Source organism: Phoca vitulina, unplaced genomic scaffold (assembly GCF_004348235.1).
Source record: "Phoca vitulina isolate PV1807 unplaced genomic scaffold, GSC_HSeal_1.0 scaffold85, whole genome shotgun sequence".
Lineage (NCBI taxonomy): Eukaryota > Metazoa > Chordata > Mammalia > Carnivora > Phocidae > Phoca > Phoca vitulina.
In genome coordinates this window covers 3,441,357-3,469,055 of record NW_022589788.1, presented here as the reverse complement: position 1 = coordinate 3,469,055, position 27,699 = coordinate 3,441,357, and the positions used below count along the sequence as shown (strand labels likewise).

The following is a 27,699-nucleotide window of genomic DNA, read 5'->3' as shown; positions in this document are numbered from 1 at the left end:
TGAGCACTTGCAAACCCTGGAGGTGTCGAGTCTGGAGGGCTCTGAGATCCAGGGCTCTCTGTCTTAGAGGGTCTGGGCCCTGCCCCCAGGGCCTCATGCGTTGGAGGAGCTCTGGCCCTTCCTGCATTTGGCGGTTACCCTCTGAGGGTCTGCTTCCAGGAGTTTCCAGGAGCAGAAGGAGTCCTAACTGTCCCTGGGCAGAAGCAAATATCCGGAGGCCACTCCCTGCACCTCTCTGACACTTAGAAGCAGAATTTCATTCCAGGAAAGCGGCCGGTTTTGCTCTTAAGGCCTCCAGCAGACTGGATGAGGCCCCTCCGTTGTGAGCCTCCCAGACAGTCTCCCTGCCCCCACACGGCCAATCTGGGCCTCACAGTTCAGCCTCACTGGTGTTTTGAATTACAAACCTAATCAGGGAGTCCCTCAACTTAAAAACCATTGTCCTTAAGACTAAAATCCGAACTGCTTACCATGGCCCAGGGCCCTGTAAGGCCTGGCCCCATTCTGACCTTCACCCCGCTCAAGTACAGCCACCTTAGCCCCTTAAAGTGCTTCCTCAAATAGCCCCGGCTTCCTCCTGCCCCAGGGCCTTTGCATACGCAGTCTGCTCTTCCTGGAATTCTCTCCCTGTGGGCCTCCCTCACCTTACACACATGCACAGACGTGCACACACACATGTAAACACAACACTTATTACACCCAGTTAACTTTTACCCATTTTTAATGGCCCATGTTCCTCCCCTTTAGAGCCCTTATCTTGGTATACAATTCCACACACTCGTTTGGGCTATCAGGTGATTGATTCTGTCTCCCCCATCAGACTGAGCCTGGGAGGGCAGAGCTCATGCCTGTGTTTGCTCATCACGCATCCCAGGACCCCCACTCAGTGCCTGCACATACTCAGCAAATGAATGAGAGAGTCAGCTAAGCATTCTGGGAGCAAGGGTGGAGAACTCAACAGAGCAGTCCTCCTTCCAGAGACTGACCCTACAGAGATGAGCTGGGCTCACCAGCTGTCCACCCAAATCCATCCTCTCCTCTTGCTGGCCACACAACACGCCCAGCCTGCCTTGCATGGAGCTTTGACGTGTGACCAAGGTCTAGCCGGTGGGGCGTGAGCAGAGGCCACGTCTGCCACTCCACAGCTTGGCCTTTCAGACCCTCCCAAGTGTGGACGTGGGACCTTCACACAGCCATTAAAAGGATGAGCAGATCCATATTAACTAGCGTGGAAAGTGTTCATGTCAAACTTAAACGAAAAAAAGTTGATTATCAGGGGCACCTGTGTGGCTCATTTGGTTAGGCGTCTGCCTTCGGCTCAGGTCATGATCTCTGGGTCCTGGGATCGAGTCCTGCATCGGGCTCCCTGCTCAGGAGGGAGTCTGCTTCTCCCTCTCCCTGTGCTACTCCCCACCACCACTCATGCTCTTTCTCTCTCTCTCTCTCAAATAAATAAATGAATAACACCTTTTTTAAAAAGCTGATATCAAACTACATAAACTGTGAACCTACACATCAAAAATCAGATTCAGCAATCTTGGGTATTTGTGCAAAAAGAGATTTCCGGAATCATGTCTACCATGGTGCTAACAGAAGTTATGACTTGGTGGGGGAATTCCGTGTGATGTTTGCGTTCTTCTTTGCATTTTTCTGGAGTTCTACAAGAGTTATAAATTGTTTTGATATTAAAAATAAAGCTCTCTCCCTGAAATAAAAACATCAGGGGCCTCCTGTCCTGCTGGGATGCGGCTGGCCCCTCCTAGGCCACTCCTGGCTCACCTCCCAGCTCCGAGCCCCGAAGAATGTGGGGCGTGCCCCACTGCTGGTAACATTCCCAGCTTGCCTCTCGGCTCGGCGGAGATGAGAGGAGAGTGATTACAGAGACGCACCCGTGGGTGTGTTCTTGGAGAATGGATGATTAAACCCATTACCCAATCCTCAGAGTTTGTTCAAAAGGAAGTATTTAGAGGTATTAACCACTATTCATCTTTCATTCGGTATTTAGCAAAAAGAAAAGGGGGTGTCATTTAAAGGGTACCCCAGTCCCAAGAGGGAAACCTGGCCCCGGGGCTGTCGCTGTGCCGGAAGCTCCAGGCATCTTGTTCTGGGCTCAGCTCTTGGGACGAGAGCAACCAGCCCACAGGGCTTGGCCCTATAAGGAACTAAGGCACACAGCAAATAGGTGCCCTCCAGGCTGGGGACATGACCACATGATTAACAAGGACTCCACTTAGCAGGAGCCCAAGAGCACATCCCCTGCAGAGAAAGTGGGGATTGTCATACCTGAGCCCATGAAGAGGCCGCCCAAGACCCTATCTACTCCCCCATGGCAGGCACCCTCGAAGTGTGAGGCGGCCCTCCTGGTTCCTGGCGTCTGTGTGCACACGTGCTCTCTGGCCACCTCCACGTGCCAGGAGCTGCACCTGAGGCTGAGCCCCAGGGGCCCCCTGCCCCCCTAGACTCGCACACCTGCTTCCCAGCTGGCCTCGGCTGCCCCGGCCTCCCCAGACCCCACGGACGACCTGCGCTTATCCCAACAGGTCAGAACTTTTCGAGCATCTTTCCTTTTCTGTGGGGCAAGGTCCAAATGTCCTGCTAAACGGACAGCCTCCTGAGCAAGGCGCTCGTGTGTCCTCCGCCTTTGTGGTCCTTTGCCGGGCACGATGCCCTCGTGTCCTGGATGATGGCAGGATTTGGCGGGTTCACAGCACCGCCTTCCTGTGGCATCTGTGGGCTCACTGGGCCATGCCGCCCCTCCCCCCCAGGCGCAGCACCCCAGCTCCCTGCAGGTCCCAGGTCCCGGAGCTCCGAGCTGTCCCCTGGCTCCAGGAGTACCTGTAGCCAAGCCTGGCCAGGTGGGCATTGCAGTCCCCCGCCAAGCTGGTTGACTCAGGGCTGATCAGGGGACCCACCCAGAGGTGGAGATAAGGCAGGGCCAGGACTTCTGAGAGAGAAAGAGAGAGAGAGACCGGGCGCACGGGATCTCTTCTCTGCAGACTCTGAGCCTGGGAGAGGTGAGGTAGAAGTCTGTCTCTCGACGAGGCCGACACACACACAGAGGACGCACAGCCAGGAGACGGTGGGAAGGAAGGTCCTGAGGCAGGACCGAGCCACCCCTGTGGGGACCCATCAACCCTATGGCTGGTGATCTCCTTTCTGCTTGAGTCACTTCGGGTCGGGCACCCACCACTTGCCACAGAAAGTGTCGACACGGATGTGTCTCCGTGCAGGGCTGTCCCACACCAGCGTCCCCAAGCCCTTCCCCGCCACCACTATCCCCCTGCCGAGGGATGCTGTCCCGGGCCCTAGGCGAGGGGCCCAGGGACCCACGCGGTAGGCAGCTGTATGTCCACCCGAAGGGCGCACGCAGCAAGGCCAATTAGTGCAGGGAAGTCGGGTCCCGACCAGCATCACCGGGGGGGCTCCCTTCTGGCCCGGGCACATCCTGCAGGTCCCCCCGCCGAAGACTTTACTTGCGGGTCCCTGAGCCTGGAAGACCCTTCAGTGCTCTCCCTTCTTTGCTGGTGAGAGTCCCATCCCTCCTTCAAAGGCCAGCCCCATGTTTCTTGCTGCGCAGTGGACCAGCCCCGCTCCCTCCACCCCAGTGCACCGCCGGGGCCTCCGTCCATCCCGTCTTAGGCGGCAATCCTATACCGATGCACCTGGCCTCCCGACTTCTCCTGGCAGCCCTCCCGCGCTGGCTGGGTGCCCCTCGGCTGTGTCCGCGCCCCTACGGCTCCCTCCCAGGTGGGCGGTCGGGCAGCTCCGGCGCTGGCTGGACACACACTCTGCGTCAGATGCTCCCCGCACCTCCCGTGTGCCCAGCCCTGGGGCACGGACGGGGCAGGGCAGCCCTAGGCCTTCAGGAGCCTCCAGACCCCGCAGCGCCCAGCAAAACGGTCATTAAAAGGCAGTGAAGCATCCGTGACAGGGCTCAGGAGGTGAGATCTAGTGCATGGACATTGATTACTCGGTAGGGCGACTCTGGGGATTAAGTCCTGCACGTCAGCCGTGGGGACCGCGGCTCCTAGCGAGTGCTCAGCCAAGTCCTTGTGGTCAACAAGTGTCATCCAAATACCTACTCTGAGCTGACATCCTGTTGGCCGTTTAAGCCTACACGTGCTCTCCAGAGATGAGTTTATTATTCTCACTGGGTGTAAATGTGGCCAAACGAGAGGCCACGGATCGTGACCACCTTCCTAACACCAGTCCCCAGGGGAAGGACAAGCACCACCGACCTGGCGCTGTCACGAAGCCCTTCCTGGCCAGACACACACAGCAGAGCCCTCTGCAAAGCCACCTGTGTTGGGGGACGCTCCCACGGTTCTCAACCCTCGAAACAACGCGGGGCCTGGGCTCCGAGCCCGCCATGGGCCTGGTGGCGCCCCCGCCGCCCGCAGGAACACTCAGGGGTGCTGAGTGCTGACGCCGCGGACAGGCATGTGCCAGGGACCTCCCAGCCGGAATGCACACCCCCCGCCCCCAGAGATGCCCTCCTACCTCCAGCCGCGTCCGGTCCACATCCTTGGGCAGTTTGACGCGAATTCGGTTGGTGACAATGAGGGCGTCATAAGGATAGACCTGTGGGGAGGGGAGGCCGCAGGTTGACCCCAGGAAGCAGGCGTGTGCTGCGACCAAAGGGCTGAGCCGAAGGCCAACGAGAGGTACATACTTGTGCCGGCATCGGACACACACATTTCATAGGAAACCACAACAAAAGGAACTTTTAACCTGGGCAGGTGCATGGCGGCGGGCAGAGGTCGGCGTGGCAGCGGGCGGCCCCTCTTACCTTGTATTCTGTAAGAGAGAGAGCAGAAGCCACGCATGGCAGTTTAGAAAGCGCGGGAACGCGGCCCAACGGCGGAAGCAGTCCCGTCCTGGGGACCCCCTGCCCCGCCCCCGGCGGCCTGCACTGGGGCGCTAGTCCTCGGGCAGCAGATTCCCCAGGGGGAACCCGAGAGCGGGAGGCATGGTCGGGAGGCTGGAGGCCAGACTGGGAGCCGGACGCAGCGCTGTGTTCCTCGGGCGTGATACTGTCTCCCTGGTGGTCCGGGCCGCCCTGAGAAAGTGGCCTGCCTCAGTTTACCCACCTGCGGATCGGACATTCCAGGGCAGTTTTGGGGGCATTGCAGAGACTGACAGCCACGCAGGGTCTGACCCCACGGCTCTTACTCTCTCACCTTCTTGGCCTGTAGTTCCTCCTTTATATTCCTGAGCCCCACATGCTTACTTTTCAAAAGGCTTTTTTGCCAGACTAAAATCGTCATGTCAGAAAATAGACCCGAATGGATCAGAGGGCCTCTGTGAGCATGTAGAACCCCCCAGAAAGCAGTACCCCTAGGACCTGGGCCACTAGCTGGCCTTGGGAGGGAGACCCTGGCAAGGGGCCTGGGTGACAGGGGCCGGTCCCCAAATTTCCCAGCGGGCCACACACGACATCCTGATGACTTGGAGAGCCAGGTGGAGGGAGCTGGCTGTGAGCCCCCAGTGCTCCACGGCCCAGTGTGAGCCAGCAGCCCATGAGAACATGCTCCCCGCCATCCGGGGTGACAGGGGTGAGCGAACACCCCACGCAGGAGGGGCTCAGAGCTAGCAGAGCCCCCCCCGGTCAGGCACCTGCCATGCGACCGGGGTCATGCCAGGAACACCAGCCTCCCGGCAAGCAACCTTCCTGGTTTGAAGCCCAGGAGGCCTGCGTGACCAGGAGGGGTGGGAGGCAGGATGGGACCCAAATTCATTTGACTCGGACCCCAGGGGTGTTATGTTGCCACGAAATGTAACCGTGGGTGATTGGGTTGGCCTCAGTCCTGGTACGGGATGGCTATTCCAACACACATCTCTCTCCCCAAGTGACCAGAGTGACCAACAAATCAGGACAGGGTCGGCTGTTCTCAAGGATGAAGGGAAGGGAGCACCTCAGGCAACATAAGAACGGAGGTAACGGGCTCCTCGAGCCGAAATGAGCACCCCAACGCTCCCCCCACTGCGCGATGCTTGGAGCCTTCACCAGCCGGCCCTGGAGGGGCCCGTCCCAGAATGAGACTCATGGAAACGCGTAAGAGACCCCTGCCCCAGCCGGAGACCCACGGGGGTCCCCGCGTCTTGTACCTCGCGTGCCCCAGCTGGCATCCGGGTCTGCTCCAAAAGGGGCCAGATTGGCATTCTGGAAGAGAAAGAGAGAGGGCGGCAGGCGGCAGGTTGCAGGGGCGGGTGGTCGCGCCTTGGTTTTGCCCGGCTCCGGGGGTGGGGGTGAGGGGAGGAAGGTGGGCTCCCCAGAGTCCCCGGCGCCTCGGCTCTGGAAGGGCCACGCTGGGACACACTTGGCGGGTTTGCTCGCGTGCCTCCCCCCTGCCTTCCAGGCCGGCGGGGACCCTGCCTGGCCCAGCTCTCCTGCCCGCCTTTTGAGCCACGCCCGCACACCTGCTCCCTGCGCCCCGTGGTCCCCTAGGGGTGCAGACCAGCCCGGTGCGGAGGCCAGCCTGCGGGGGCCGCTGCTCCCCTCCAGACCCCATGGGCCCCAGGCGCCCAGGAGAGCCGGTTCGTACAGCCCCTGGACAGAGCCCCGCGTGCCTGAGTGGCCGTGACAGAGGATGGCCCTGAGGTGGGGACACTCGAGGGAACAGGGGCCACCGTCGCGTGCCTGCCTCCCCTGTTCACGGCAGTCGTCAGCAGACTCCGTGCATCTCCACCACCCACGCTGGGAATTCTCTTCCCTCTGCCCGCCTGAAAAAATCGCCCCACACACCGCTCAGGAGGGTCTGGGCCCCAAAAGCAGGCACCAAGCCCCCGTGTCTCTACCCCCACTCCTGCGCCTGGCATGAACACCACGAGTCAAGCTCTGCCACGGCCTGCGGTCCACGGAGCCGCTGGAAGAGCACGGTTCCCGCAGGCCCAGCACCTGCTCTGACACAGGCTCGGCGCTCTGGGCTGGCATTTCTGGGATCCCGGGAGGGGTTTCAAGGGAGGCCTGCAGTCCCAGGGGAGAGTCGCGCCTCGCCCTGCTCGGGCGACCGGGAAAGCGCGGTCAGCAGTATTTCTTGCGGTAGAGGGGCGACATGCAAGGAACAGGTGTAGTTCCAGAGAGTGTGCGGGCAAGGGACGAGCCAGAGAGCCCCGCCCCCAAAGTCCTTCATCCCAAAAAGGGGAGACAAGGGTGATGAGTCGGGCAAGTACGTAAGTGGAGGGCTGGAGCCAGTCTCTATTTAAATACTTGGTGTTTTGTTCATCACGAATTTTCTTGCATTGACTTGGGCTTTAAAAAAACATTGCATTAGAACATTATTTACTTTGATTATAGAGGCTTTTGGCAAGTGCCTCACTCGCCTCACCTAGTCTCAGCCCCGGGACCCTGAGCCAGGTGCCCTCACCCCCACCCACTCTCATGACCATCACAGAATAATTCTCCTTAGGGGTTTGCAAGAACAATTTTTGAGACATTTTCTCAGGACGCTGAGAAGCAGCCCCAGGCGCACCTGTCTGGTCTGGAAACCTCTTCCTGCCTAAGGCAAGGCAAACCTGCCCTCTACTCGTCTTCTCCCACCGGGCCGGTCGGTGACGCAGAAGAGACATGCCTCCCCCTAGCGCCCACTGCCCTGCATCACAGGCCACTCAATCTCGGGCGACCGCCACCTCGGGCAGTTAGAGACGCCTTTCCTAGCAGCAAAACCAGCCTCCTCTGGTCTGGCAGTCTCTGAGGCCAGACAGAGACTCCCAGGAGAGAGGGTAGGGCATCTTTGGAATGGACGCGGGGGCACCAGATCAGTCCAGAGCAGGGGAAGAACAGCCCAGCCCCCTCTTGGTCCTCTAAGTGCCTGAGATCTTCAAGACCTCTCTGGTGCGAGGGAGCCTTGGGGTCACTCCTTAACAGGTGGGGTGGCCAGGGGAGCCCCACAGGCCCAACCCTGGCTGATTCCCTTGCAGTTCTCAACAGAGGCACTGGAGAATTGAAAAGCAACAGATTATTTACCTCTCCCATTGGTTTGGAGTTTACTAGGTGTCAGTTACCCTACAGACACATTCTGAAATCTTCGCTGCGAGCCTAGGAGGTGGGCATCATCGTCACGGTTTTATGGACGAGGCTCAGAGAGGTTAAGGAACGAGCCCAAGATCATACAGCAAATACACAGAACTGTATACATTGTAATCCATGTCTTTTGCTTCTCAAAAATGATACTGGAATTGTTAGTAGTAGGAATGAAATTGTGGCTGTTCACGGCCCATTGTTACTGTCTTGCTAAGACTTGCGTTGGAATATGCCACTTAGTAGCCACCACTGTGGAAGGAAGAAGGGGTAGGAACTTGCTTTTGTAACAATTACTCTCGTGGGAACCACTCTATAGAGCTTACAAGAAGATCTCACATGTTTTGACTGTTATTTGTCCTCACAATGATCTTAAGAGGTAAGGATAACTTTTTTTAAAGACAGGAAGTAGAGACTCAGGAAATGTAAGTGACTTGCCCGAAGACATACAAGTGGCTGGTGGCAGAGCTGGGATTTGAACTCAGGGCTCAGTGCGGCACGTGTTCTTTCCAGAGTTACCGTTGGAAAATATCAGACTTCTTTAATTTATTAAGGTTTTCTTTGTACATAGGCATTTTTGCAAATGCTTTATGGACATGTGAAAACCTGATTCAAAAGATACAGATTTTTCTCATGTACCTAGTAGATGGTTTACTGTTTGCACTATTAATTGCTCCCTACGTTTTTTATTATTTTTTGTCCACTAGATCCACATGTCTGATTCCAAATGCCACATTCAAATTGCCTCCCATCTTTTATCTTATCAGGGTCCCTGGCACGGCCGTGCTGCTTGGCGCAGTTCCATGTGGGAATGCGACACCTGCTGGATGACGTGCGTCATCACAAACTAGTGTCCCCTCTTTAGGCTATTACTATAATCTGGCAGGCTCTGTCCTCCAGCAGGAGAATTCAGTCTGTCCATATTTGCCCTCAGGGTTTTTCTGTCGCTGGCCAGAGGTCGTTCTCTTCCTAATAGACCAGGTGGCACACGTTGGGAGCCATGCTGCCTCATCTACAGGAATGCCTGTGACAGGTGGTTACTGCCCTATTTATTCCATAAGAGGAGAGCATCTACCAGGAGTAGGCTCTGTGGCAGGCTGGTTAGCAGGACATTTTAATGAGCTCTGGGACTCAGGGTGGTGGCCCCTTGTGACAAATCCCTCTCAAAGCAAGAACTAGAAACCTCTATCCCCTGATGAACTGATCTTCCTTCCATCGGACGAGAACTACATAGCTGGTCATGTTTGCCCCTTTGCCTTGGCTACCAGGAAGCTCAGAGCTAAGCTTCAGCGGTTTGGCTCATACAATGTTCTTTTGTTTGATATAATTCTGATATATGATTTCTTTTAGAGCTTCCTCTTCTGCTCCTTTGTGATTTGGGCTTTCTGGGCTTCCAGTCTCAGTGCACCTGTGTTTTTACTTCGGGCCACCTAGAATCCTTTCTGGAAGTGGAGACACACCAAAAAACAATCTAACAAGTGGCTTGTGAGCACTGTAGGCCACGGACAGTAGTGGGTGACCACGTCTGGGTGCTGAGCATGGTCGCACCATAAAAGGCTGGTCATTCAAAAGCTCAATTATCTGGTCTTCCCACTGAGAAATAGGCATAAAATTACATAAAAGTCTTAGAAAGTCTGAAAAAACAGGAAAGAATCTTCGCAGGGAAAAAGAACCCCAAAACAAAGTCTCCAATGCGAGTCACCAATCTCCACATAAGCCACGTGAAAAGCTGAAGATCTTCCCACGAGGATGCAGCCCCCTTTGCCAACCCCCCAGCATCTGCAGGACGCACAGGCCTCCCCCGCCTTGAGGCCGGCAGGAGAAACATTCACAGAGGCTCAGCTCTCGCCTCTACAGCTCTAGCCTCTACTCTCACTCGATCTGGGAGAGAGAGTGAAGACGGTGTCCATGATGAAATGTCTGGGTCAGCTGTTCCCAGCTTTTGTGGGGGTGGGGCGTGTGAGGCCGTGGCCTTCTCTGCAGGTGCTGGGGGCATCGATCCAAGTCATTCCAGCATGAACCAAGGAGGGCATCTCCCCAGAGGACACGTGGCCCAGGCACCAATGAAGCAAGGCTAGAAATGCTGAGCATTCCTCCCTGGTCTTCCACATATCAAGGGACAGTCCAGGATTTGGCTCGAGGGGTGGAACACTGCCGCCCTCATGGGCCCCTGAGTCCCAGAACAGCTGTTCCAGGTACGCAGAGAACATTCTGGACCGTTTTCCCACCCCCCTTCAGGACCCCTAACCCTGAGCCCAAGGATTGACAATTCCTGGTGCTGTGGGGGTCCCGTGGACGTTCCTGCCCCCCGTCCCGTGCCCGCCCGCTGTCCACTGAAGATGAAGGGTGCAGAAATCCTTAGAAGAAAATCGAGAGGAGCATGCGGCATGCGCGCCCTGACTCGGCCCATTCCAGAACTGGAAGTGAGATTAGTGGGAAGGGGGCTTCACTAGAGTCAAACCATGCAGAGGTGCCTGGGCCCCGGACGGACACAACGGCAGGTCGGACAGGGCCCGAGGAAGACGAACAAGGCCGAGAAAACGCCTGCCTCATCCCTGTTCTTAGACGGGTCCCTGCAGCCAGGCCCCTGGATGCGAGGTGTGCCCTGGGGGCTGCAGAAGGCTGTCCCGGGCGTTACACACTTACTGCCGAGAACCCTGCCGTGCAACACACGGGGGTTCGACCTCTGAGCACCTTCTCCAGCGGAACGACTCGCCCCGGTTTCAGACAGCAGAGAGGCTGCCTGAGAGGGGGTGTCCTGGGGCTGTGTGTGTGTGTGTGTGGGGCTCTGGTGCCATCACACCCGCCCCACCCCAGGGGTCCTCACTGGGGACTAGTGAAGCTGTGGGAACAGCGACAGAAAGTCACCCAGCCCCTCCGTGGGGCCAAGGCAGGCGCCAAACTCTCTGGGCTCACATTCCAATGTCCCGGATTGGGAAGTCCGGCCAGCCTTTAGCTGGGAGCAGCCAGAGAAAGCCAGCTACGGAGTGTGGGATCCAGGGATAATTACGGGGCAAGTGGCAGCACTAGGGGTGACGGTAATAGCCACAGATGTTAAAGGTACCGTTCATGGTGACAGTCATGAGGGGCCGGGGCACCCCAGGAAGGAAGTGGATCCGTGGCTCACGCTGCCCCCAAGTAGCTGATCCTTTAAGCCCCTTATTAGGCTCCAGGTCACAGAAGAAGGATGAGGGTCAGAAGGGGCCTCAGGGGGTCAGGATACTCTGCGTGGCCCTATCTCCCGCTCCCCACCACACTGAGGTCTCCTTGGGAGCTGGGGCTGGGGTTAGACGGGAGGAGGGGCGGGTGTCCCAGTTCTGGTCTGGCCCTGGTCTGCAGAAGCATCCGGAACAGCCCCTGGGGCAGGGGCAGGGGGAGGCGCAGGCAGAGGCAGTGGGCGAGCGGGGTCCCCGGGCCCCTCCTTCCGGCTGTGTGGTCAAGAAGCTGTGGGCACCACGCTCAGGCTCCCGGCGGGTGATGGTTAGTATATCGCGAGCCAGGGAGGGGCCGAGTACCTACCCGGTGGTCCAAGCCATTCTTTCCGTGTCCTGGGAGAGGGTCAGATTTGGAATAGGGGGGTCCTGAAACAGACACAGCAGAGCTCTGTCACGCACACAGAGGCCGGGCCCCGGCCGGAGGGGCTGAGCTCGTGACACCCAGAGGGGCCCCCGAAGATCACGCCCTGCCTCCGTCATGACCTCCATCCCCAGGGTGCTGGCTGAGGAAGAAGCCGGCAAGGGCGTGATGCCCCTGAGCCCGCCTAGGACACCGGGAACACCGTGGCACCCTCTTGGGCACCTGTGTTCTCCGGCAGCCTCAGGTCTTGGCATCACCTGTCACCTAGGCCGAGCTCCTCACCCGGCAGACCCGGAGACCTGGGACAGGGGCAGGAAGGAAACCCCGTGGGGGGTTAGGGCTGTGCCATCCTGTGCCAGGGTCGGCTCACGGGGGCCTGCCACCAGCCAAAGGCGGCATAGGAACTATTTTTTATTTTTTTTAAATGATCTTGAGCTACTTGCCATTGGGGGATTTCACATTAAGATCCTAATTTCTGGCTTCTCTTGAAACAAAAAAGGCTGGTCTGAGACCATGGGGATCCTGCAGCTGACCCAGCTCTGCCGCTCACGTCCCTGGCTGCCCTGCACGGGCCCCAGGCTTTGAGGTCTCCCGGTTAACCTCTGCAACGGGTCTGGAGAGAGTGGCGCAGAGGCTCTCTGCTACGGCCTCCTGGCTCAGGGGCAGGACACACGGCAGAGCCTAGCCCCCCGGAGGGGCAGGATGCCCCCGCCCCTGGAGGGAGCTCCGGGGCTCCTTGCTCCCAGCACCGGCTGGCCACCAGCAGCTCGGCGACAACACATAGCACGAAACGCCGGCACCCACCGCGGGAGCCAGCGGGCTGCCTGTCAGGGTGTTCACAAGGCCGTGCGCGTCCATGCAACCGAGCACCAAGCCTCCAGAGGTGAGGTGGGTGCCACGCACAGAACTGCCCACCCACCCCTTCCAGGAGGGCCAGACGGAGGCTCATCCAGATGCCTTTCATCTCAGGGGGTCCTCACAAACTCTGGGGACGGAGACGACATTCTGCACGGCTCACATGTGGACCCAGGAAACCTATCCTGGGCACATGTTTGCCCCCATGCGGCCTGTCGGAAGGTCCCGGATGGGGGTCAGAAAGGGCCTTTTGCCACATCAAGGTCAGGGTTCTCAAACTTCTTTTAACAAAGGCACCCTCTTGCCACACGAGAGTTTATGTAAACTCCGACCTATGAAAGGGGGGCAGGGGAGCGGGACACAGAAGAGGGGTGAGGGGCCGGACCTGCTGTGCCGCCCCTGTTCCTCCCAGCCTCTCCGAAGCCCATTCTATAGAGGGAGAATTGAGGCCCCGAGTCGGGGGGTCTGCCTGAGCTCACCCAGCCCCGGGATGCCAAACAAGGCCCCCTGACTCACAGTCCTGGGGTCCCTCCTAATTTACACACAGAGCCAGGCACACTCCGCGACGTGAGGCTGTGCGGTTGAGGACCTGAGGGACCCTCCACTGAGACACAGGGGCTCCCGATCGACCGAAGATGCTAGAGCAGTGGTTCTCAAAGTGGGGTCCCCAACTAGCGGCATCAGGCTCATCGGGAACTGGTTAGAGAGGCAAATTCTCAGGGCCCGCCCCCGATTTGCTGCATTGGATTCTGGGCTGGGGTCCCATGAGCTGTGGTAGACAAGCTGTCCTGATGGACATCCTGATGGACACGAAGGTTTGGGGCCTTGAGAACAGCGGTACCCTCACCTCTGTCCTGTGCCCGGAGGCACCGTTGTCACCCGGATGGCTGTCACAGGGCCCCGTGCTCAGGCTGCCACCTGCGGTCTCCGCGTCTGACCGCTTCACATGAAGCACACAGACCCTACTCCACGGAACTGTTCTCCTGACTTTCCAATGACAATTGTCCTGGGTGTCCCTTCTACCTACCTTGAGCTCCCACATCACATAACATCACAAATTCTGCTTCAACCATCAGACAGGATTTCATAACCTCGTGGAAAGGAGAAGGGTCGATGATATTCGCCCCGTTTTTACCTCTTTGATATCCTCTCCATTCTAAAGCCCCGAGTCTTCTCTTACCATGTCCTCCTCTCTGCTTGAACACCTGCTGCCCGCGATTCTTTAAACAACCTCTACTCGTGAAAAATGCTTAGTGTTGAGAATTTCTTCATTTCCCATTCATTCCCGCGGGATAGGCTCCCCCGGTGCAGAATTCGTGTCGATGGCAACCTTCCTTCGGCACACGGAAGGCACCCCCTTTCCGCTGGCCCCGTGGTTTCCGCAGAGAAACCTGCTGTCTCCAGTTGGCCTTGTCCTCCAGGGAGTCTGTCTTCTGTTGTGGATGCTCTCAAGACCTGCCATCCTCTGTCTTCAGATTTTAGAGGTTCAGTTATTGTCGTAACTGGTTTTGGCATGAACTCCTTTGGACTTGTCCTATTTGGGGTTCTCGCAGTTTCCTAAACCTGTAGGTTTAGGTCTTTGACCACCTTTTGGAAGTGTTTAGCCATATCTTTGAATGCTTTTTCCAGCCCACTCTCTTCTCTCCTTCCGGGACTCCACCACGACAGATGTTGCCCCACAGACCTCTGAGGCCCCGTTCATCTTTTCCCTGCTGTTTTCCCTCTGTCGCTCAGACCGGATCATTTCTGCTGCTCCATGTACAGGACGGCTGACTGCTCTGCCGTATTCTGCTACGCTGTTTCTGAATCCATTGGTGACTTTTTAATTTGGGTTATTTTATCTTTCAGTTCTATAGTTTCCATTTGATTCTCTTTTTTGGGGGGTGGATAATGTCGATTTCTTTGCTGAAATTTCCTTTCTTTATTTTCGGGTATTTGTTTGCTGAAGCATTTTTCGGGTGGCTGCCCTAAACATCCTCGTCCGGGAACCCTGACATCCGGTTCTTAGTGTCGCATCTCTTTCGTCTGCCGATTCAAATCGTTATCTTCATGGGTCCTGGTGCGGGGGAGTAATCCTCCATATTGTCTCCCGGACGTGACGTCTGGGGACACCGGATCCTGGTAGAGCCTTCTACTGAAGGAGCTGCCGCCTGCTTGAGTTGGCACATGGGGCCTGGTGTGTTACGGCCTGTGGTTCTGAGGACAAGCTGGTTTTCAGAACATGGTCCTCTGGTCTGCCGAGCCCGGCTGGGGTTCCCGGGATCAGCTGTGCTTCCCTGGTTGCTCTGTGCCCCGAGGTGGGGGTGGGAGGCACCGGCTGCGGTGGAGAGGGTCTCCCGGGCCCACCCTCCAGGCTGCCCGTGCCAGTAGGCCTCCTGTTTCATATCTGCCGGTGAGGCTTGGGGAGGAAGATGCCTACCTGGCCGCCTGGTGCCACTGCATGGGAGGTGGGAGACATGGCTCCTGTGTTTTTCCTCAAGTCCTGGGGTCCTTAGCCAGCCCACCTTCCTCTTTCCACCCTTGAGATTTCTGTGATGTGTCTGCTCTATTGTTTTGGGGGTGGGGTGGGGTTATACTTAATGGGGATGAGCAGGGAGAGAGGAGGCTCCATTATCTGCCCCCCACCGCCCCCAGCTGCCATGTAGACCCATCACACTTGGCCTCTCTGGGGCTGGGATGAGCCATCAGTAGACTCTAAAGGTCCCAGTGACCCCCCCCGCCCCCCATGCAGCTAGGTTTGATAGCCACTGGCTTAAAAAGTCCCTTCGCACGTGCAGAGACTTTCCCTGACCCTCGTAGGCCTCTGCATGACACAGGACCTCCTTTTACAGGTAAGGAAGCTGAGGCCCCGTGAGAATAATGGCCCCTACAAGGTCAACGTCTGCTCACGAAGAGGATAAAACGAGGGCCTAGGACTTCTGGCTTCGGGAACCGGTGGGCCCATCTGGGCCAGCATCTCTGCACCCTGCGGGTTGCAGGTGTGGGCGTGTCCTGGGCACCTGCGTGTCGGATGGCATCAGGTGGCCACGAGAGCGTGCGCTGCCTGTGTGCACGGTGAGAAGGCAGGTCTGCTGGGCCTGGGGCGAGGTGGCAGCTGGCCCATTGTGAGTCCCATCAGCCCTGCAAGGGCTGGACACCAGCCATCCTCATGTCCGGGCTCAGCGCAGACAGGCTCCCCTGCCGCCTCCTCTCAGAAGCCCACCTGTGGTAGCCTTGTCTCGGCATTCTGAGCACTGTCTCCTTGGGTCTGTAGCTCTTCTGGGCTGGCTGGTCAGAGGTTAGGGGATCTGCTGGACATGCAAGGAGAGGCCCAGCTGCCGCTGGAGACAAGCAGCTCGTCACTGCCCCCGGGGATGCTCTGTGCACAACTGCTCAGCAAGGCACTTCCTTGGGCGCATCTTCCACCAACGCCCGGACAAGGAACTTGGCAGCCGCATGGCCCTGCAGGGGTTTGGGTCCAGGAGGGGGCTGGAACTGCCTTCAGCCCTGAGTGCCTATGAGCAGGAGGCCCTAGGATGACCCAAGCTCCAGGCTTCCGGAAGTAAGCAAGACGGGCTCACCGCAACCAGGCCTGTGGACTTAACCACGCTCTGCCGTGATATCCCCCAAGGCTCAGGAGATAGGATGCCGGAGTGCTCACATGTGAGCCCCAAAGCCCAGATGCTTCCTGCCAGGAGGCCTGGATCGTGCCCATTTTTACACATGAGGCCATTTTAAACAGACAACTTTGCTCTTATGCCCGAAGTCACACAGCAAGTGACAAGCTGGGATTCAAGCGCCGGTGGACCAGCACCCAGACCTGGTGCTCTCTCTGCTGGCCCATCCTGTGATCTCGTGGACACTGTTGCTGCCCGTGTCAGCAGCGGTCACTGTCATCCCCTCCACCCCACCAGGAGCAATGCCGCTTCCCACGAAGGGAGGATGGTACTGCTCTGAGAAGGCCCAGCTCCACCAGTGCTCTGGGGAGCACTCACCAAGGTGAGGGAGGCACGGGGGCATCCTCATGGGACCCTGCTCCCCAGGGGCTAACAGTCCACAGGGGAGAAAGGACACAGAGGGTTATGAGGAGCCCCCGGGCCTGGGTTGAGGAAGGGGAGAGAGCTTCCAGCTGGGCGGGGGGGATCTCAAGAAGGCAGATTTGGAGGGGAGCAGAGGGGGCCCTGAAACACTGGCTCCTTTCTACGAACATCGCATCGCCTGCAGCCTGTGCCCCTGCCCACAGATCAGAGGCCACACCCTGTCCAGTCCCAAAGGGCAAGCCTGCTGGAAACAGGGGACACAGGGAATTTTGCTAAAATTCCCTCACCAGATGGTGGTAGGCTTTGCCCAAGGGTGCCCCACTCTCACAGCTGGGGGTGGTCTCTCCAATGAGGGGCCAACAGTGTTTTCTGGGCCGGGGTCCCCTCCCTGATATCTGGAGTGCCCACTGCTCTCTCTGGGGACTGGCCAGGAGCAGGGGCAGAGAGCAGTCTGTCCATCCAGCGGGAGGCCACGGCCTCGCAGAAAGACCTGGATGGCCACGCCCTCCCCAGCAGTCCCTGCACCAGGGGACCTAACCACCTGCTGAACGCCAGGGTGCACCCCCCACCCAACCCTGGCCCACTCCCATAGCCCTGGCTCTCTCCATCCCTGGCGGCTCCTCTGGGTCCCCTCCTGCCCCAATACAACACAGCCCCTCGCCCACCTGCTCGCCCACCTGCTCACTCTTTCTCTCCCCTTTCCTGCAGCATTTGGCAGACAGGAAATGGGAGGAGGAGGACCCAGAGTGAGCTGGGAAAGGACCCAGAGAATCACACCTTCTTTGGGCCTCACACACTTTGGAGAGAGTCATGCAAGCTCAGGAACATGTTTATCAGGCAGAAAGTCCCAGGTCTCAGGTTACCCACTTGCCTCTGGGAGCTGAGGACCTGCAGGGACTCTGCTCCCCGCCCATCCATCCAGCTCCAGGCAGCGCGGCCTGGATGTCCAGGCTCCCGACTCCACGCGGAGAACCACCCCGTTCTTTCCTTATCTCTGAATAAAGGTGCCTCCATCTACCTGAGCCAGAACTATCCCCATGTCATTCCTGATTCTGCACCCCCCATGCACCCCTAACTGCTCACACATGCTCCTGCCATTCAGACCACTCAAGGGGCCTCCCTGCCGCTTATGTGGACACCCCAATCCCTTGTGCTTGGCCCAGCAGCCTCCAGTCTATCCTCCGTGAAGCTGCCCATCCTTGTTTTAAATATGCAGAACAGACTGCCTCATCTGCCTGCTCACAGCCCTACCCTGCTGACCCGTTCCCTAACAGACAGAACAGCTTCCTAGCATCGTACACAGACCAGCTGGGTCCTGGCTAGTCCCTCTTCTGCCAACCCACTGGCTTCCTGTTGCCCAAATGGCTGCCCTGCTTCTTGCCTTGGCATATGCTTGGACATGGTGTTCATGCTGCTTAGAACATCTCCCGGGGACACCTCCCCCTAGCAGCCCCTGAGGATGCCCCTCCAGGGCAACCCCTCAGGACACCCTCCTCCTAGGACACTCTCCCCAAGGACACCCCCCAGGACACCCCTTTAAGATAGCTCCCCCAGCACGGCCGCCCCAGGACACCTCCCCCATAGGAACCCTCCCCCCGGACATGCCCCTAGGACAACCCCTCTAGGACAACCTCCCAGCACACTGTCCCCCAACCTGGATGATGGCAATTGCCTCCTATGGTCTTTCCTGCCCCCACTCAGGCCTGTCGAAAACCTGTATCAGACGAGGTCGGGCTCTGCTGGGATCCCTCCGGGACCACGTCGCCATTCGGACGCCAGGCTGGAGTCCTCCCCAGGTGACCCAGTCCTCCATGACCCTGCGCATCGCTGCCTTCACCCCTACTACGCAGGCCCCCTCGCCGTCCTGCAAACCCACCAGGCTTCCCCCGATCATCCTCACTGTTCGAGCCTATACCCCCGTCGAGTCTTGCTCAGATAGTCTTTCTCCCCCGACTGTATTGACAACTGCCCCCAGCACCTCCTGGCCTCCTTACCTGCAGGGCACTGATGTATACTTCCTAACTTTGTTTTGGTCTCAGCCCCCACCCCGCTAGCACGCCGGCCCCTCGGGGCAGGGGATGTCATCCTCTGCTTGACCCCCAGCACCCGCAAGAGTGCGGTAACACGGAAGGTGCTCGGGAAGTATCTGGTGAGGTCTGGGCCTTGTCCTGCCTGTCGTGAACGAGGAGAATGGACTGACGTGCTTCTTCAGGCCTGATGTTGGTGGAGTCGAGCCCTCGGGGCCGCGGGGCAGACCTAAGCCAGGCACGTGGCTGCCCACCGGGTATTCTCAGAGATCAGCACACAGCAAATCACGGTGTCTCGTGGAGCAGGAAATGTGGGAAAGATTTTGTCACCGCTCCAGAGGAATGACAGGGGACGGGCCCTTTCTGACCAAGCCTCACGCCCCGCGAGCGCTGGGAGGGAGCCTGGGCCGAGATCCTGAGCCTGGCCCCAGGCCAGGCCCCCAGCCATGGTGGGCAGCAGGTGAAGACAAGCATGTCCCATCAAACACAGGACTCCACAGGGAGGGACACACAGAAGGTGACACGAAAGCCAAAGCCCCGGGACCACCATCTGGGCTGCCTCAGTTTCCAATGCAGAGCTCTTCCCAACCGGCCCCCTCCCCCATTCCTCTCTGTGCTGGGGCCTTAGGAAGGGTCTGTGTCTTCAGAAACCCTGGGCTCTTTCTAGGGGTCACTGAGTCCTCTAGGCAGGGTCCCCAGCCAGCTGGGCCTTTGTCTTATGGGGAGGGGGGCCTACGTCACCTCGTGTTCTTCTGGGGACGGTGAGTCTCATCCTGTGAAGCTCAAGACCCTCTTCGCATAACAAAAACTCGACATCACCCCTTCCATGTGCAGAAATCGGGCGCGTTGGTAACGGCACATTACGCACAGAGTCCCGATAAGGCCCGAGGTGTAGGACAAAGGAGAGGCTCAGTCGTCCATAATACCACGTGTATTTCGGTCAGACCCTCTTCGGAGTAGGCGGCAGCGAGCCAGAAAGAAGGGTGCCACGGGGTGGCTTGTCGCTGCTCAGTCATCTGCTCCTCCTCTGGGGAACGGAGTCTGGGCCACACTCACCTCCGCCTCTCTGCTGCCTAGCACCGTGCCCAGCACATAGTAGGTGCTCAACCAATGTCTGGTGGAGAGATGGATGAATGACCGGATGATGAGTTCAGCCCCGGGTGAGATGTGCCGATGGGGTCATGAATGGGATGAGACGTGCCCCCGCCCCGTCAGCCCTCGGAGGCCCCGGGCGGGCGGTGGCGGGATGCGCGGGTGCTCGCTCCCGTGGGCGTCTCTGCCTCTCTCAGCTCCCTGCGTGCTTCTCCGGGGCAGGGGCTGCTCTTGTCTTCTTGGTGTCCCCCTTGGCGCCCCACACAGCGTCTGGCACAGAGTGGGTGCTCAATAAATACCCGTTGAATTTAATGCATCTCAATTCAACAAACATTTATTGAGCGTCCACTGTGTTGAGTGTCACAATCCTACCTTCCTTGGGCGCCCTACAGATGGATGTCCCGGGGATGCAGGTGGGGTGTGCCTTGCCGCGTGCAAATGCCCTGCTCAGTGAAAGTTGCTTGCAAATGGGACTGGTGTCTGTGGGCTCACTTCGGGAGCTACTCGGGGAGAGTGGAAGGAGCCCCGAGGAAAGAGGGTACGTAACCCTCCGTTTAGGAGCACTGCCCACCCCACCCCAATTTCTCAACGGGCTAGCACGCAGCAAGGCACGCGTGATGGGAGGCACGACCAGTAGCCTGGGTCCCAGAGGCTGTGCCCATGCACGTCGGGAAAGCAGGTGAGGTCTTCAGGACAGAGGTAAAGGCACGGTTGCCCCAGGTGCATGGTGGGTTTCCTGCTCGGCAGAACCGACATCGGACCACCGTAGAAAGCGGAGGAATGACAGAACTGTCATAATTGTCACGAGCAAGCGTTCGTGAAGAGGAAGGCCACGCGTACGTGCACACACACACACACACCTTGCTTCTACTGTGGAGGAATCTCCCCCGTTAGAGCCTGGATTCTGGCACAGGCGAGGTGCTTCCTGCCGGCCAGGTACGCCCTGGGTGACAAGCACCGGGACCCCCACCTGTGGCTGCCCGTGGCCCCCGTGATGGGGAGACAACAGTGAGGACGAGGGGACGGAGCCAAAACAAGACCTTGCAGGTGTGTGACTGGCCAGTCAAAACAGCACGCACAGCCTAGGGGCCTCGCGGGGGATCTCCCACCTACGGGGCTCCCAGGATGAGCCGGGGGCCCCTGGTCCCAGCACGTGCGGGCAAGGGGCCATGCACCGGGGTGAAGGCAGCACACACCGGTGACAGGGCAGGTCAACGGCACGGGGGGGGGACCGTGGCCAGGCTTCTCCCCACGTGGTACCCCCCCACAGGTGGGCTGCAGACATAAGTGGGGATCCCGGCATCAGCCGGAGGTGTGTCCTAGCACCACCCAGCAAGGGGAGGATGGGAAGCCATAGAAGGCCACCCCCTGAGGTCCCCAGACACTCACTTCCTGAGAGCTCCTGGGCCTCGTGGGTATCATGACGACACCCGGGCGTGGGAGGGCTGCGGGGGGGCTGGAGGGCTGGCGCAACAGGACCCCACCACCTTCCAAACCAACCGCCATCAGGACAAAGGGAACACGGAGCAGCAAGGCCCATGGTCAGGTCCTGCAGCACCCGGGGCAGTGGGTGCCTGGGAGCAGACAAGGGCCGGGGGACAGATCGCAGCTGCTGGGCTGGTCCGCGCCGTGACCTGCCGGTGGGGGGGACGGGCAGCCCACCGCGTCCGCCCCGCACCTGCCCCGGGAGGAGCACGCCACCACCTTGGACGAGTCACTCTGGGGGACTGCTCTGACGTGGCCTTCCTGTGGTGGCATCCACCCATGTGCTGGCCCGGAGAGCCCCACGTTTAGAGCGCTGCACCCCCGGCGGGGCCAGATGCATGGGAAGGGGTGGCTCACGATGTCTGCTTGCAAAGATCATACACAAAACAATGCGCCTTTGCTTTGCTTCGAGCTCTTCTTTAACAAACGGCAATGCCTGGGCCGCCCCTTCCATGTGTAAGACAGGTTACAGTTCAGAGTCATGAGCATGAGGATGACAATGACAGTCTGTTTGCTGAGCACCTACTATGGGCCAGGCAGAACGCCGGCTGTGGACGTGTGTCACCTCCTCTGGTCTCTACTGGCCTGGCCAGGCGGACAGGCGGAACGGAGGCCCAGCGGTGTGGTCGCGGCCCAGGGTCCCACGGCCCATCAGGCGTGAGCCCGGATTTGAGCTCGGGCCAGGCTCATGGCCACACCAGCCTCTGTGCTCTGCCTCTTCACACCCCTGTCCACCTCTGCGTCCCAGCTCAGCCCCATACGTGCCCACAGGAAACCACCCGCTGGGACCCAGGCATGGTGTCCAGGTCTCCTGCGGGCATCACACCCTAGCTGTCCGTGCTTCTCACCCACAATGTACAATTCTAGAGCTCTATGTGGAGCGTTGCCCTGCATCTGAAAATCCCCCCTAATTCAGCCCTCCTGACCCCCAGAGTCAGGCAGCAGTCACTTGTCCCCGTACTCCCTGTGGACAGGATGTCCCCACTCCCCGGTGCCTTGCTCAGGCCGAGCGCCGGGTGGCTGTACCCTGTCATCGACTCCCAGTCTGGACTCACCCGCCTGGACCATGCTTATGGCTGCTCTGGAGGGAAACGGGCCCCCGCTTCCCGGCCTGATGGCCCGGGAGATGTTCTTTGCAATAGAACCCAGGAGACCAGTTTGGCTTCCTGGGCTGTCTCCAGCCCTGGAGCGTTCTAGGAGACATGCCGCGTGCCCACGGGCCACACGCGAGCTCACAATGTCCAGGGGAACTCACACGGAAAGGGGGTCCGCTCTCCTACCTGGTTTGCTCCTTAGATTTCTTAACGAGCAAGGCTCAGTTCTGGGGAATGGGTTCCAGATTGTGGGGCCCCCTTGCTGCGAGGCATCTCATGCCACAGGTACAGGTCCTTGCTCAAAAGAACCACTCACGTGAGTAAAAGTTGTCCCCTTGCATTGTTTGGAGAGGGTCTCTATCGGTCCCGCTACTGTGGGACAAAGACTGGCTGTCTAGGTCTGGAGAGTTAGTCCTAGTGTCTGCATCCCCCTTGAGAAGCAGCCAGCTGGTCTTCTGCTGAGGGAGGAAAAAAGCCACGTGAATGCGGAGGCCATCTGCATGGGGCTGCCCCGTGTTACAGAGGAGGAAATGGGGTCAGGGAGGTGAGGGGCCCAAACTCCTGGGGGTGCACGGGTGAGCCAGGCGTGGGCTCTCTCCACGCACAGCTCCCTCCCTTAAACACAAGCCAGGGGCCCTCGGCCTCCCTGGAGCCAGGGCGGGAAACTCTGGGGGCCAAACCCCCCCAGAGAGGCGCGCCCAGGCCTCCACGCATTCCCCGTGGCTGCTTTTGTCGCCGAGCCGCACAGCCCCCGGAGCCTCACTCTACCCTCGGACCCTTCCCCGGGACCCCCTGCCCAGCCTGTTCTCGAGCCAGCACCCCAGATGCCTCCAGAATGCCCTTGGACTAATTTTCCTTTCTTTGCTTAGACATGGCCTCGGTGACAGAGCCGTAACCGGGTTACAGGGGTGCGGCAGGAGGACTGCGGCAGGAGGCGTGCTAGTCTGGGTGGGAGGTGGCGGCGGGCGGGGCCACCTCTGAAATCTGGTCCCTGCCGCGTGGGGCCTCGTGGGGCCCCTCCGGAGCAGAATGCGGGAGAGGGAGCCTGAGCTTTTGGCTGGGGAACCACCCTGAGCCAGACTGCCTCTGGGCAAGGCTGCTCCCGCCCAGACCTGCCCCCGCATTACCTTCCTGTTATCCTGCTCGAAAATTCCGTCCTCTCCATCGGGTCGCCTGATGGCTGGAAGGGAAGGGGGCGCTTGTCAAGGAGATACACCATCTCGTCTGGGTGTCCCCGCCACGGTTCCCACTTCCCATTGTGCTCAGAAACAGAAAGGAATCAAGCCAAGGTCCACAGCACGAGAACCTTTGCAGGGCCGGGGAGCAGGACGCGCCGGAGAAGCCTCCCACGGGAGCCCCGCGGGCGGCGGCCATGCACCCTCCCTCCTGACGGTTCTTCAAACCAAGAGCAGGGGTGCAAAGTGACGCGGTCTTAGAACTCCAGCCAACCCCACGCCGCCGAGATCGCGCCACGTGTTTGGATGCAGCCACTTGGCATTCTGAAGCACGCACTCTACTTTCCCAGTTTAACCCTAAAGGAACAGGAGGGTTTGGTCCAGCAGGGCCTGCTGTGTCCGACCTGGCCGGGTGCTTCACCGGCGCTCCTGAGGATCCCCACGCCACCCCATTCACAGATCGGGAGACTGAGGCTCAGAGACGATGACATGCACAGGGCATGGCAGAGGCTGATATGTGAACCCAGGTGCTCTGTCTCCAAAGTCCCCCCCCCGTTTGTCCCCCTCACTGCCTGCCACCCACGAAACGCAGAACGGTCAGGGAACTCTGCCACAGGAAAAGTCCGTGAAGAGAGGTAAAGGAGGTACGACATGCAGCCAGAGGTGACCTCGGTGGACTGGAAGGAGCGAAAGCTCACTTTGCCACAGTGTGTCCACCAAGAACGCTATCTGGGGCTGAGAAGGCAGGTGTCCATATTCTCCACCGGCCTTTTTATTTTTGGTGGTGGGGGTGGGGTCATCTCCAAGCGAGTATGATCAAGTACATCACGCAAGGGCATATGACAATGCTCAGCACCCAGCTGAGGACTTCCTGTACTAAGCCACGGACCCCATGCATGGAACAATGAAAGGAAAACCCCAGGCTCCTTTCCCACCCGCCACGGAGACCAAGGCCACAGTAAGGACACGCCAAGGGTGGGCTCCTTACCTGCAGCCTGCGGAGGGCTTGGACCTTTGAGCCTTTTGGAGCACCCTGCCTTGTGCACCACCAAGGACAAGACTGACATCAGGCCCGAGAGCTTGGAAATTGGGGATTGGGCTACAGGACCTTGACAAGATAAGGTCACAGTTGAAGAGCGTTCTGGACACACGGACGTTTTGTTACTCCCGATGGCTGTTTCTCCTTCTTCCAGGAGAGACAGTGATTTTCCAGTGTGAAAATAAAAACCCTGCTCTCTCCACGGGTGGAGGCAAATTTACAGCGAGCCTACGCGAGGGGCGCCATGGTGGACAGAGGCAGGGGCAGGAGGGACGCATGCCCAGCGGCCCGGGCTCGCCTGTTGTCCGGACAACGGTGGCCGCAGGACAGCAGAGCCCTGAGGGTCTGGCCACACATCTGCCATGACTCTTGGCGGCTGCCCAGCAAGCTCTGGGGATGGTCAGGCCAGTGGGGACTTGGAGCTCCAGAGCATAGCCACTGTCCCACCCAGAGAAGCCTCCAGGGCTGGGTCCACCAGTGAAAGTCAGTGAGCGCACCCCCACCCCAATGAGCCCTCGGTGGCCCCCAAATGGACCACTACAGTGGGGGTAATTTGCAAGTACAAAGACAACAGAGGGCTCTTCAGGATATGAAATCCCAGCCCTTGGAGTTCAGGCCACGGGGCCCAAAGGCCACCCTGGGTTTGAGGACTGCGCATAGCTGTGGGTGACCGGGTGGGTCAGATGCGTCTGGCTGTGGAGCCACCTCGGGGCTCAAGAAATGGCCCCACCACCTGATGGGGCCATTTCTTGACGGGCCCCCCTCGTCCACAACACCAGCGCCCCACTGCAGGGCCGGCGGGCTCTCCCACCAGGATTGAGCAAGTTTCCTCTGCAAAGGCTCAACCAGGAGCGTACGACTCAGCCACACTCAGTCACCAAGGGCTTTCCAAAGGCCAAACGTGCCAGCCCACAACACATGCGACGGGTGCCCCGACGTGGGAGCAGGGGTAGGAAAATACAGGTGTCCGGCACTTTGTATTACATGCCTGCTTCCTGAAAAGCTCTGAGCCTCAGTTTCCTGATCTGTAAAATGGGCAGATGACGCCCACCCCCTGAGTTGCGAGGATCCCATGAGGTGATGCATGTAGATGCTGTAACACACCCGGGAGCCCAGGTCTGAAAAATGAGGAATGAACAAGAGAACAGCCTTGAGGCGAGTGGACAGCCTTGTGTTTCAGAGAGTCAGGAGAAGACAGACCGATTAAGGACGACCCACTGTCTGTCCCAGCAGACAAGGCAGTGCCCTCTAAACCGGGAATGTATCTGCCATAAGGAGCCCTCCGGGGAGAGCCCCGGGGGACTCTGTTGGAGGCATCCCCAGGAGACTGGCTGGCCTCTGATGTTCTTTCTGGACCCACAGCCCGCCTGCCTTCCCTTTCCTCCCGTCCCAAGACAGGACTCCAAACCAAAATGAGACTTGGCCCCACCACGGAGGAATCCCAGGGAGACACGTGAGAAGGGGCTGCCTCCTGTCTTATACCAGGGACCAGACGAATAGCATGCATGCCCCACGGGGACCCATCTGCTGACTGGTCTGGGGGGCAGGATGGAGCGAGCACCCCGCTGCTAGCAGGCGGCTACAGGTGCGGGGCTGAGCTGCCATCTCCTGAGTCCGGGGCCCGGGCATCCACTCCCATGGCTGTCGCAGAGCTGCCCTTTGCTTACAGATGACACAGGTAGCCCTGTCCCTGCGTCTGGACGCTCAGCTTCCTGGGAGGTGTGGGGAGACATGTTCCGTTCTTCCCTGGAATTCATTTTGAGCAGTCTAAAACCTAGCAGAGCGTCGCTCCATCGAGGGGACCTACCACTGGAATGACCCTGCTCCACGCCCCACGTCAGCGGGGCTTCACCCAACTCCCGCAAAGCCCGATGGCGAGGCAGCCTTGACCCTACTCTCAGAGTGGAGACGGGGAGCGGCTGTGGCAGGAACCACGCCTGCCTCACCAAAGTCAGGGGCACCCCCCGCTGCGAGCGCCTGCAGACGGCTTGGGAGCACCGTGGCACCCCGGTCCCATCCACTCTCTGTGTCCCGCTGCTCCCCGCCTGTCCCACATCGGTCCCCCGCTATGCAGGAAAGGGCTCTTCCGCTCCTGTCCTGCCCCCAGCTGTTTTCAATTTTCCACTCACTGCCTTTTGCTTCCTTTCTATTTTTTCTTATTATTTTTTTAAAAAGCCATAAAATCATAACCAAGTAGAGCTGAAACTAATAGAGTACAAAACATACTGTGGGGCACTAAATGCTGTACAGTGAGAACGGAAGGGTCAGGGGCCAGAGGTCAGGGGTCAGGCAGATGAGCACCAGCTGGGCCCCAGAGCGGCCACTTCTCAGCCCCAGCCTTAGGCTCCTCATCCACAGTGGTGCCAACCTCACTGGGGGCCTGCAGGGGACATGCAGGCAGCTGTCGAGTGCCCCCCAGAATGGGGGTGCCCTCACCGCAGCTGCTCGGGCACGGGCCCCCCTCGTCCACAACACCAGCGCCCCACTGCAGGGCCGGCGGGCTCACCGCTGGAGCTCGCTTCCCCAAACAGGAACAGGATGCGAGCACCAGAAAAGAGTGATGCTCATTAACAAACACTGTGTATGAGTTGGAGATAGGGCATCGAAAGGTAAATGCATTAATTAAAAACTATGCTTTTTAAACTGGTTAAGCATACTGTCTTAAACTAGCTAAATGGTCCAGTAATGCAACATCATCACCCAGAGTGTCTCGAGACAGGTGGAGGTCAACGTAGTGGTTTCTCAAGTCTCTCCCCCGAGAGATGACTGGGTGGTGACTTTGCTGAGTGTGTGTGTGGGTGCACAGGCACATGCATGCTCACACACGCACGCATGCTCATACATGCTCACACGCTCACACACGCACACATGCATGCTCACTCACACATGCATGCTCTCACACACTCACACATGCATGCTCACACTCACACATGCATGCGCTCACACGCTCACACACTCACACATGCATGCTCACACTCACACATGCATGCTCTCACACGCTCACACACTCACACATGCATGCTCACACTCACACATGCATGCTCTCACACTCACACATGCATTATCTCACACACGAGCTCACACATGTGTGCTCTCACACACACACACGTGTGCTCTCACACCCGCTCACACACTCACACCTGCACACACTCACACATACACGATCTCACAGACACCTGCTCTCACACACGCATGCTCTCACATGCTCACACACTCACACATGCATGATCTCACACACACATTCTCTCACAATGCTCTCACACATGCTCCGACACACTCATGCATGCTCTCACACATGCTCACACACACATGATCTC

At 58.8% G+C, this 27,699-nt stretch overlaps 1 protein-coding gene across 22 annotated transcripts in view; it reads right to left on the bottom strand.

The window, feature by feature from the left end:
- Positions 1-27,699, bottom strand: part of ABLIM2 (actin binding LIM protein family member 2) — a 151,186-nt gene that overhangs the window by 9,086 nt on the left and 114,401 nt on the right. For 5 of the 22 annotated variants that reach the window (XM_032395449.1, XM_032395458.1, XM_032395451.1 and 2 more), the window contains 6 exons: positions 23,296-23,348; positions 22,485-22,623; positions 11,540-11,601; positions 6,109-6,163; positions 4,790-4,797; positions 4,501-4,581 (listed from right to left, as the gene is read on the bottom strand). In XM_032395449.1, the coding sequence (XP_032251340.1) occupies positions 4,501-4,581; positions 4,790-4,797; positions 6,109-6,163; positions 11,540-11,601; positions 22,485-22,623; positions 23,296-23,348 (398 nt within the window). Of the gene's footprint in view, positions 1-4,500; positions 4,582-4,731; positions 4,798-6,108; positions 6,164-11,539; positions 11,602-18,107; positions 22,627-23,295; positions 23,349-24,331; positions 24,452-27,699 lie in introns of those variants that run through there. The other 17 variants (XM_032395440.1, XM_032395444.1, XM_032395443.1 and 14 more) reach the window with 9 other exon arrangements.